At 37.2% G+C, this 11962-nt stretch overlaps 1 protein-coding gene across 1 annotated transcript; it reads right to left on the bottom strand.

The window, feature by feature from the left end:
* Positions 1–691: 691 nt before the first annotated feature.
* Positions 692–9818, bottom strand: LOC121960105 (complement C7b). The gene is made up of 19 exons (XM_088071200.1): positions 9789–9818; positions 8412–8458; positions 7829–7890; positions 7468–7543; positions 7070–7211; positions 6616–6760; positions 6375–6513; positions 5798–5926; positions 4988–5231; positions 4575–4688; positions 4206–4372; positions 3897–4125; positions 3062–3233; positions 2812–2899; positions 2489–2621; positions 2066–2257; positions 1860–1956; positions 1574–1755; positions 692–1066 (listed from the first exon to the last, which is right to left on the bottom strand). Exons 2-19 carry the CDS (start codon positions 8415–8417, stop codon positions 894–896), a joined length of 2490 nt encoding a protein of 829 aa, XP_087927326.1. The 5' UTR covers positions 8418–8458; positions 9789–9818; the 3' UTR covers positions 692–893.
* Positions 9819–11962: the final 2144 nt, after the last annotated feature.

The following is an 11962-nucleotide window of genomic DNA, read 5'->3' as shown; positions in this document are numbered from 1 at the left end:
AAACATTAAGAACTTCCCTGATGTGGAAGAAAAAGAAAAACTTTAAATAATTTTAGTACTGGCAGATTTTTTTTCAGTTATTTGTAGAATTCAGTTTGTATCAGTTCATTATTCTTTGGTAACTGCTGTCATTTCTTTTTTTCCAAATTCACTTTAGCAGAAAGTCACAGTTCTCCAGCTGATTAGATGGTGATTCAGATCACCTGTTGTACAGGATGTGTGTGTTGGTGGGGGGCTGGCTCCTAATTAGGAATTGAAAGCAGTTTGGTGCATTTCTCCTCTCCTCCTCAGTCGAGTGCAAACCTCATTTTAGCAGATCTTGTGAGCCAGAAACTCTGAACTTTAGGCCCTTTGAGACTCCAGTGCTGTCTTATGCTTTCCTGATAGTTACTCTGTGGATCCCAAAACCTATGTGGGGGGAATGTCGAACCTTTGAAACCTGAGCCTCATTTCTTTTTATTTTAAGTCTTGGACATGGAGCACTAAGTCTAAATACCCCAAAAAATCACTAAGTAGACCAGCTAGTTTGACCACCATTCACCTTCATGTAGAGTCAGTGCAGATTTTAACAAATTTCCACCGAAATTTTAGAGATATTTGTCTCAGATCTTGTACTCTCTTTGTAAAACAAATTGCTGCATTTAAAATTTTATAGATTTTGTCTGATTTTAAAAACAAACGGACAAAAATGTAATCCAAGAACGTGTTTTATTAACTTTCTATGACAAGAACAATCAGTGACTTTGGAATCAATATTTTTTGTTTAGCCCTCCACGACAAATATAACATGATGGCAGAGGAACATATTTACATCTATTTACAATTCAGTCATCAAAAGAAATCTCGTCCCTTGTTTTATTTACACTGTGAGACAGTAAAATAAGCTGCCATCTTTATTCTGGACAAGCATCAATACCAATGACATTGACCTGCTCCCCGGCACACCGTCTGGCTCCCACCTCACATTCGCTCATCGTTGTGGCAGCGTCGCCCGCACCAGAGCTGACGCACAGCGGAGCGGAGTCTTCAGGGCATTCTGACGCATTCTGACAGACGCATTTTGATTCTGTAATGATAAAATAACAATTATATGAAGTGATGCAGCCATATTGACACCATATATGAGTTAAAGAATAAAAACCTCAGTTGGCCAACCATGCTAAAAACTGAGCAAGCAAACACTTGCAGTCAGATGATCAGACGGGATGTAAACAAACATCCAAATTAGTTAGACTTGAATGGAAAATCAAAACAAAAGCAAGCAGTAAAAGTATTACCAGAGCAGTTTACAGACTGATTCACTGAAGGATTCATGGTTCAATTTTCTCACTTTGTTTGGCTAATGAATAATCTAGAGAGGAACAGCGACTTTAAAATTTGGCATTTAAACCTAAACTGTACTTGTATTGGGAAAAAAAGCTGAAACAAGTAAACTGAAGCTCCATTGTCTGTGTTTCTTGTCCCATTGCACTGATGTTAAGATTAATACAGTGTAGATATGAAGCTCAAAACAACAAGATTAAAATGTAATGAATAGGAATTATCCTTTAAGAAGAAGGCCCAACAGACTAACCTTGACAGATTGTCCCCGGTTTGCAGTCCTCGCAGGACGTGGTCGTCTCCTCTGGCCAGCTACAGTCGCTGTCATTGGCCAGCTGGAAGCTGCGGCCCAAACACCGCAGAGCTCCAAGCGCACAAACACTGAGTAAACGAGTTCGGCTTGAGCTGACTCCGGCACACAACTGCAGAGAAGTCCTACATGAAGACAATAGACAGAAAAATGCAGTGTTCATTTTTTTTGTACTTTACCTTTACCTTTTAAACCATTTCTTTGTGTGCAATGTAAAAATCACACTCACGAGCACTCAAACGGCTTTTTACACACACACTCCGTCTGTCCTAAATTCTCCCACAGCTTACACTTCAGGCCAGATGGAGGAGACGGAGCAGTGGGCGCTGAAAAGAAAATAAAAGCCCAACTGATGTTTGTATACTCACAGAAAGAATCTTAACTTGATCAATGTGCAGATCTTTACATTTGATACTTAGAGTAAAAATACTGTACCGGCTCTACAGTTAGCACTGGCAGGCGAAGGAGACCACTGCAGACTGGGACTGCAAATGACCTCTGACACCTCAGCATCCAGCACCGACCCCGCAGGACAGGACAGGGACACTTTGTCTCCAATCTGATAGGCTGTTTTGGTGAGTGTGGCGGTCACATTACCACTGAGTGGAGGAATCCCACATGTGGAACCTGGATGGGATTAGAAATAGTGAAAAATGTGTTTGGCATTTGAACTAAAGAATCCAGAAACAAAGAATGAGACAAAACACACTGATGTATAATCAGAAAAAAAACCTTATTGGTCAGTAGCCCAACCTTCAACCAAACCCCATTTTAATTTTAACAATAAGATGTTTTTGTAGTAATACATAATACCAAATACATAATCTCCCTTTCAGAATTAGTGCAGTGAATTCGTACTTTTACAAACCATCGCTCCTGTCCTCCACTTCTGGGTTTCAGTGCATTCAGCTGCAGCATCTCCACTGAGGTAATAACCGTCTATGCAGGAGTACTGCACCGTGTTTCCAACCACGTAAACGTCTTTGGGATTCTGAGGGCAAAAATAAAACATTAGCTAAGCTAAAAAAACATGCATGTAATCACTGATTTACCATGAGCCATGACATTTTTTTAAAAAAGCTGCAACTTTACAACAATTTTGCAACCTTTTGAAACACAAAGCGCCCGGTGGTCTCCGAAGTTTCGACAGATGGAAATGCAGCATCAATCAGCACACTCACCTGAATAAATCCGTTCCTGAGGTTTGGAGGAGTTCCACATGTCTTTGGTGGAGTCGCAGAGAGACTGAAGCACTGAGGCTCCATAGTCCTGCACACAAACAGTTAACAGTGAGAAAACTAAAAACCTTCTGCTTATTAAGCATCTCTAATATTTCAAACAAGTGTGTGGATTAGATTTTATTATATTGAGGACCTAATCATTAATTTATCACTTTTGAATCACATGAAAAACTACTTCATGTGTCCTTACTGTAAGTACTGGATGTCTGCGTCCTCACAAGGCTTCTGCTCCACCTGCAGTCCGGTGCAGCTCTGTCCACCTCTGCTGGGGGCGGGGTTGTTGCAGCTTCGGGTCCTCGACCTTTGACCTTTAGAGCAGGATCCCCAGGAGGACCAGCAGCTCCAGCCACCATGGACCAACCCTAAAAGAGATGCAAAAAAAATAAAATGAAAGTTTTAAAGCAACTGGTATTACTTTAAAACCTGGATTTAATATCCTTTTTATTTTGTTATTCTCATACAACACATTTTGAACTAAACATGATTATTTGGAACCCTTTCTTTAATTTTTGTCTTTATTTAATCTTCAAATTCTAGGAACGCTGCCTTGTTACGGCACGTCAAAGTCTCATGACTGATCACTTGACACTATTAGATTTGGTTTCATTGGTTTTTAAGCTACGGAGGCTGAGAAAAGCTGTGCTTGCCATTACTATTTTAAATTCTCTTTCACAAGTTCATTATTTTGTAATTTCAAGGTAACAAAACTTGTTTTCTCGTGATATTTTGTAGGGCAGATTTCTTGAGATTTTTCTCAAGAAAACAAAAGTTGTTTTTGTTAATGTGTACTTCTTGAGCTGATATTTACAGCTTCAATCAGTTGGTTTTTTTATGGATGTAATTTAAAGCAAATAAATCTGTTTAGTTTATCTATTTACTTCCTTTTTTGTTACAATTTTTTTTCCGGATGAACATTTATTGACAATGACATTTATCTTGACATTTAAATCTTTGGATTCAATCTTTATACTTTTTAAGACAAACTAAACCTTTTACCCAACATGATCCCCTCCTTTGTTGTGTACCTGGTTGTTCTCCGATCACAGTCCCCCTCTCGCAGGCTTGTCCTGACGTCCCCGGCCGGCAGATGCAGCGGCACTGGGTCCCTATCAGCAGCGGCTGGCCGTTGTTCTGGCACGGCCGGCAGTGACAGGGGTGCTCCTCGGCCAGGTACTCCTCTGTGGCTCTTTTCAGATAGAGCTTCTTCAGACCCGCACACTGCACCTCCTTCACCAGCTCATACAGAGGACGCAGCTGGAAAACAAGATTAAACTTCATTACATGCATTTATAGAGAGACACACAGAAAACTGGACACTTAAACCATCTGCTAACCTTCTGGTCTGTGACTTCAGGGAAGTCTCTGACAGACGAAGCCCAGTTGTCGTAGTGCGCTCCGTTGGCTTCTGGGTTTTCCAGATCCAGGGGACTCAGAACCTCTTTCAGGGCTGGATTCCCTCCGTACACGTTGACCTTAATGTGCAACTTGTTAACATTCTGTCCTGAAGGCAAATTACAACAGAGTTTAGGCTGCATGAAAGTCACATTTAATTAATGTTTTTTGCTGTCTTGTGTTTGTGATAGTTAATTGAGTGTATGTTGACAGGTTTATGTTATTGAAAAATGATAAAATTATCATTTGGTAAAAAGTTTTAATTTCATGTATGTAATTCCAAACTTGACAATGAAATTGCTTTCACTCACTATCACTGTCGGATGAAGAGCTTGTCAGTTTTTCACAGACTGTTTTGACTTTCTTCCTGAAGAAACGGCGTTTCACTTTTCTCCAACACCTCTGGTACTCGGATTCTGTTATACCTTTACACAAAGCAGAAGCAAGAGATATAAAAAAGTTCCAAATTTGTAAATTATCAGCTAACAGGCATTAAATGTTAGTAAGTAAAGAAAACCAACATAATGTAGGTGATACAGATGGTGCAAAAATTAGCTTTTATTGGTATTAAACTCAACTAAAATGAGTTTCATGTGTGGTACTAGCCAATATCCAATAAAAAAAATAACAATATTCCTTAAAAATATGTCATCACATTCCCTTAAGCGCTCAATCAAAATTAAAGGAACTATTAACAACAACATTATTATTTTAAAGGTCTTACTGTTCCATTCGAGCTTTTGACGGTCTAACTCCAAAAAGCCTTGGTATTCGCCTCCGAGCGAGCCCTCGGACAGGTAGTGTGTGCCGTATGTCTCAAAGAGCCGGCGGTAGGCAGAGTAGTCATACGTGTACGGCAGTGAGGACAAGGCCTTCCAGAAGCTTTCAGCCAGAGGTAGATACTGAGGGGCCGAGTTTTGGAACTGGGCGAGCTCCACTTTATTCTTCAGGATTATAATTCTGGATGTCTGGATGATAGAAATGAAAAAATATGAGAGATACTGAACAGAAATCTTTAAATGAGTATTTTACCCCTCAAATGACCATTTGTATATCAATTAAATTAAGCATACACCTTGTGAATGCCTAATTTGTTATGAAAACTGTTTTTTCATATTTTTCTGGTGAATGAAGAATCAAAAAACATAGAAAGTTCTTGAAGTCAAAGGGGTCAGTGATCAACAACAGCAAAACTGTATCAAAACATTGAACAGTGAAGGCTGAGTCTCATTTATCCAGTCAGTTAACTAAAAGTGAAACGCTTAAGTGCTCTCTTCAAAGCAAGACTCCACTGACAAAAATGGTAATTTTACCTCACTGAACACTGGAGCTGTTGGTCTACCGCTGCCTTGATAAACAAACTACCAACTGAGTAGTTTTGCTGTTAACATGCACCCCTCAATTTTTTAAGTCTTCAATCACCGGAAGCATAAAAGAAAAACAAAGTCACAAACTGCAATATCAATTTATGTCAGTTTGTACAACACTTGCTGAAAGAAGTCTAAAATAAGTCAGTTGTGAAGGAGACGGTTACCTTATCTTCAGTGAGCTCTTTGTGGAAAGTGCGACGGTCGTGTCCCACCAAGGCGTTGCTCTGGATGTGCTGCATGTAGGACCAGGAGCTATCGTAAGATTCATCGCTCTCTTCATTGTTTACTGTCACCTGCAGCACAAACACAATCAGCATTTGGTATTGTTAGAGCAGCTGAGTTGAGCCTGAGTTTGGATTTCTTTCAAAAACATGGCAAAGATCAACATGACAAGATATTATCCACATGTTGGGAGAAATCGGTAAATGGTGGCAAAAAATGACCTGAATTTGTTTTTTGTAAAGGAGGGAGGATTATTAGAAAATTATCAAAAAAAACAATATAATTATTATGATATTATATTTGAAATCATGTCACAGAAAAATTGTAATATATTTTATTTTATTTTATTTATTTATTTTTTTAATAATTTCTTGGTAATTTTTTAGCCATATCTTGTCATTCGTTGCTTTCTCAAACCAAAATTCAAACCAATTTGCTCAGGTTTTAAAGTATTTACTGCCTAAAAATCTGATCAAATTTGCTCCTCATCTGTGCACGTGATTTTCATGTTTGACTCACCTCAAAGCTGTACCTGAGGATGTTCTGTGGCAGTCTGTAAAAGATTTTATGGTCACCACTGAACACCTTCCTGCACTGCCCTCCAAAGCTCAGAGTGTTGATCACACCTGCCCTCAGTTCGCCTGTCAACACGTTGTACCTGCAAAATGTGACATGAAAAATCAATTTCATGGTCTTTTATTTGAAAGGGGACACTTTTATTTTTTACAAGTTTATGTTTGGTGTAATTGTAGCTACTCACCCTCGGCCTGTGATGTCAGAGTTGGGAGGTGTTTTGTCGAGATCACATGAGTACTGGCTGCTGTCTCGCTCACAAACTCTCTCATCCAGGCCGTCCTCACAGTCCTGGTCTCCGTTACACAACAGAGACTGGCTGATACACTGACCTGCATCAAGATTTAATTAAAGATTTCATTTCACATTGCAGGAGAATGTATTTAGACAGAGAAAAAAAAACTTTCTTTCATATGCGTAAAGCCTTTTTTGAATCATAACTGACTAATGGGGACAAGTGAGACATATCGAGTGAAATCATGAGCAAAAAATGTACCCTAAAACACTCAGCCCAAACTATAAATGCATAAACTGGTATCATGGTGCTTTGGTTAATTGATTAAAAATAGAAATTCCTAGTAATATTTTAGGGGGAAAAAAAGTTTTAGGCACGTTTTGTTGAATACAATGTCTTAACATACCAGAGGTGCAGCGGAACCTGTCTCCACAGCCTGTTGCCAGAGGACATCCTTTCTGTGAGACACATGTTTGTGTTTGTGTGGCTTCTCCTGAGCACGGCACACCTCCAAACTGGGCATAGACCTGTACACCGCGAGTTCGCACCTACAAAAGAAGCAACAATAACAAACATTAAATAATTTAAAGATGTGAATAAAAATTGCAGAAATTATATTTATTTTTATTGAGTTATTATTTTATTTCTTTTTTTATTGTTTTATTTCATTTATTTATGTATTATTTCATTTTTTTAAATTTATTAATTATTTATTATTTTTAATTTTTATTTTGGCTTCAATTTAGAACCACAATTCAATGGTCCCCACAAGTATAGCGTATGTGTGTGTGTCCTCTGAAGTACCTGTGTATTGGAACAGCTGTCACACTCAGACCACTCTCCATAAGGGCCCCATCTACAGTTTACACGCTGCACACAGCTGAGGGGAAATGGGTATTGATATTATTAATAAACATTTATGTTATATTTCTCTCAAGAATGAACTGAAACTTATTATCCATCTTATGGTAACTAAAGCAGTGAAATAACATAAGATCAGTAAAGCACAAGGGAAAAAAACAGTCCTTTGACAACAATTTTTTTAAAAAAGCTACATTAACGTTGTATAGATACGTGGAAAAAGACATTTTTTCATACCCTCAGTACATTATTCTCAATGTTACAAGATGTAAAGGCAGCTTGTGTGGTTTACGTGCGCACCTACCGAACTGGAGACAGACAGACGACCAACAATGCCAAAGAAGACAAAGCTGCAGCCAAATTCAACTGTAAACAAAAAGCAAGGAAATCATTAACTCGATCTTAATCGTGTTTTTAAAAAATCAGAACACAAAAGCACAATTTTAAAAAATGTTCAATTCCCAACAAATTATCGTGACATGAAGGAACTTACTTTAAAACGTCCAATTTTGACATGTTCACCATGAATAAAAGTACTAGTTTCTCTAAGAATATCAAATTATTCTTGGTCATTAACAGGCTGCACGCTGTAAAAATACTCATTTACATTCTGAGTAAAAATTACAGGTTGGTTGCCCATAGAATTTTAGATTTGCAATATTTAAAGTAAAAATGTAAATTATTCCATCAAATCAAGATAATCCATGTATTTCATATACAAATCAGCAATAACTTTATTTTTTTAAAAAGCCAGAAGTTAATATAAATCACCTGACCAGTTGCCAGCATCAAATTTTACAGCATCAAAACAATACTTTTTAATATATATATATATTTATATATATAATAGTGGCACTAAATCTGAATGATAAATGAGTTGTGGGTACCTTCATGATGTTCTCCTCAGAGTTCAGACCTCTCGTCTGGTCCACATCTGTAACACAGGGGTCATATAATCATCGGGGTGTAGATTACTCAACAGTTCAGGAATTCCCATGCTGAAGAAACTCGTTTATCAAATCTGAACAAGCAGATTTTTACCGCCTCTGTTCACTCAATGAGTCACGAACAGAGCGTACTTTTCCACGGCTTCAGTCCAAGACCAGGAGTTTTGCTCTTTTAACTGCACTTTATTGTTTCCAGCAACACTGAGTTTATTTCCAGTAAAAAGTTTGATAGCTCTGTTTTGTTTTGTTTTTTTGAGTGCTGGAGGGTACAAAAAAATATGTGATAAAAATCTGTTTTTTTGCAAACAGCCTCTGTGTGACAGGGCTTGTTGCATCACAATTGTTTGTCCTGGATCTGCAAAGCTGAGTTTGGGCAAGGGTCAATTCGGCCCATATTTGAATGCAACGGTCTCTGCTGCTCTGTAAATCCAAACCACGTGTGGAAATAACATCCATATCTTCATTTGTGATAACCAGCTTTGTATTTATGCCAACATGACAGTATTAATTCAATCCACATTTCCTATGTATAGCCCAAAACAGAGTATCTTAATTCAAAACTGTTATTTTTTTATCGAGTCAGTCATCTAAGCTTTTTCAAATTCTAATTTTGTGTCTGTTTTGCATTTGAAAATAAAAAATAAATTCCATAGATAAATAATATTAATCTGTCCTTAGCCTGACTGTGCACAGCCTTGTCATTAACCCTTTGAATGCAGGGAAAATTGGCTTCAGTTCTTTCAGAAGCGTGAGAAGAGGACAAAAAAAATAGCAAGAATTTTGTCAAAATTTACAAGAAAATTACCTTAAATAAGCAACAAAAAAAAGAAATAAAAAAAACAAGAAAATGGCATCAAGAAAGAGCTAAAGATAAATAAGGGAAAATGATTTAAAAAAATGTTTTCTTTATTTAACATAATTTCAAATATCTAGTTAGGAAATTTACAAATATTGTTTTCTGAATATTTTCCCTAGTTTTTTCTTTAATAATATCTAATAATTTTTAAGTTTCTTGCCATCTTTTACTTTTTTCTTTGTTGAACTGTTAAATCCTGCTGTTTTGTCCCAGTCACCCTTACATAAACCTTGCAACAAACAAATATCTCAAAAATATGCTGTACAAATCCAGTATCTTATGGAAATTTGTTTTCATATTGGACAAAATTTAATCCATATTCTCTTTTCATTACAAGTAAACTCAACGTTCTTTGAATGCAAACAAATACAGCAACAAGTGAATAGTCCAGAGGAATATTATAAAAAAAAAAGAAAATGCATAATCAACAAAAAAGGTGATTTTAAAAGATGCTGACAAACCTCACATCCAGTCCACAGAAAATAGTGAAATGTTTTCTTATAAGGGACACAGATCTCAGGTCATCATGCAATTTGTTCCAGAGAACAGGACCAACGTCACATCCAGATCTGGATCTTCTCCAATTTGAAAAGTCATGAGCAGAGAGGTCTGACTGAGCTGAGGCCAGAGAGCAGTGAGTCCACATGGGTCTGCATACATCGTTCGTTATGGTTGCCATCTAGTGGTGACTTATTTTCTCCTTCAGTGTGAAGCGCAGAGACTTGTGTGCTGTTAAATCACAGATTGGGAGATGCACATGTGCAGAATAAAGGCAGGTCTCTTTTCCGGCAACAATGATGATGAACCTATGTGATTATTCCTCTATGAGTGATTCAACCAGTTTTACAACTTTTAGGATGACACCACTGACACACCTTCATTACTTTCTAGTTTTGGGACATCAAATTCTTCCTTAGACACCTGGGCCGTTTGGAATGTTTGCCACTGGCCTGTTTTGTAAATTGCATTCCCACAAGACCCAGATTGCCTCTGAATCTTTATTTTATTTTATTTTATTTTATTTTATTTTATTTTATTTTATTTTATTCATTAATTTCATTTTACTTTTATTTTACTTCATTTTATATTATTTTATTCTATTTATTTATCTATTTTCTCTTTTCCATTCCTATCACTATTTGTTTTCTAGGAAACTTTTTTGACCAATTTGCCTAATTTCCCCCCTGACTAGAGGATTTATGACACAAGGAAGAGTTCTCTGATTACACAAATAACATGCATTAGGTGTTTTACAGGTTATTCTGATATGTAATAAACATTAAATTAAGACGATTAAAGAAACTGAATAGTCTCTTATGTAGGTGAGGTTCAGCAAGGGGGAATTTGACCTCATGACCCCAGTAATTCTACATTCCTGTCTAAAACATGACCTGCAGGATCTCCTACTCTGAGACTGATAAGATATGGCGACTTTATGAAGTCTGAATATTGCACTACACCACATTGCCAAAAAAATGACTCCAAATTAATGATAATGTTGCCCCGTGTCTGCTGGATGTCTAAACTGGGAAGTGTTTGCTTTCTAACATTGTGCTTGCAGCTTGTTTCCCATACCCCCATAAGTTTAAGAAAATCAATAAAAAACATTTGCCTTTCACAATACACTTACAGTAAATACTATTTACCAAAGCTAAGACTCTCTCTCTCTCTGTGTGTGTGTGTGTGTGTGTGTGTGTGTGTGTGTGTGTGTGTGTGTGTGTGTGTGTGTGTGTGTGTGTGTGTGTGCTATGCAAAGTATGTGGAGAGCGTGTGGGAGGTCCCAAGAGTCTTTAAAACAACAAGTTGCTGGCATGTGAGTGGGTGAGACTCACATGTACCAAAGAGTGAATGACCTGAAATGTGACTCCACAGGCTGAGAAATACTGCCCTTAAAACCGTTGAGAAACACGTTCATTTCATGTAGTTACAACTGTGAAGTAGAGAAATGCAGCAGTTGAGCTTTATTCCATTTTTTATTTATCCTTTGTTGGGTTGATTGTAGTTTCCATCCACACATGGAAAAATAAGAACTTGCACTGTACAAGTCAGAGTACATTTAACAAATTTACACAGAAGAAATGCTTTTCTAAACACGTTAAGTCATGGAGGACCTAAATAATTAATAAAGAAAAGAGGAAGGATTCGATAATTAATTTCCTCTTTCTCCTTTTTGGACATGAAACACTTATGTTTGTTTACCGAATAAGTTCAAAAAGGATTCTGGTGTTGTTTTTCTACTTTCTGTTTTTTACAGATTTTTTTAAGATTAAACATGAAACAGAGCATGAAGAGGCAAGATGAAGCAAAAACGCAAATAAACCATTTTTAATTTGTTATTGTAGATACAATATGGCAGCTATGGAGGACGTAGACAGCTGACAGAAACGTCTCATTCTAAGGCAACAAAAACACAGGTAAGTATAAACAAATGGAAATATAGTTATTAATATAATATACCAGTTTAACAGCTCATTTCAAGATATAAACGTTATTTTTACCTTCTTACCTCTTAGTGAAGTTCATGTTAGTTTTCCCTGCTGTACCCAGACTCCACCGACAGATGGCGCCTTTTTTCTATCTTCACAGTTTGTGTGTGTGTGTGTGTGTAACAGCTGTGCTGCTGCAGCTCCAAACA

Source organism: Plectropomus leopardus, chromosome 20 (genome assembly GCF_026936395.1).
Source record: "Plectropomus leopardus strain MGB_pleo_1.0 chromosome 20, ASM2693639v1, whole genome shotgun sequence".
Classification (NCBI taxonomy): Eukaryota; Metazoa; Chordata; class Actinopteri; order Perciformes; family Serranidae; genus Plectropomus; species Plectropomus leopardus.
Note: the sequence above shows the minus strand (reverse complement) of the source record. Positions and strands in the feature narration are given on the sequence as shown.

Bases quoted from the DNA above. Each gene is read 5' to 3' on its own strand.
- LOC121960105 (XM_088071200.1), bottom strand. The intron at 2,622-2,811 runs GTGAGTGTGCTG...TTTTGCCCTCAG, and splicing joins TCAGGAACGGATTTATTCAG to AATCCCAAAGACGTTTACGT. The intron at 1,067-1,573 runs GTTAGTCTGTTG...TTATCATTACAG, and splicing joins ACCGGGGACAATCTGTCAAG to AATCAAAATGCGTCTGTCAG.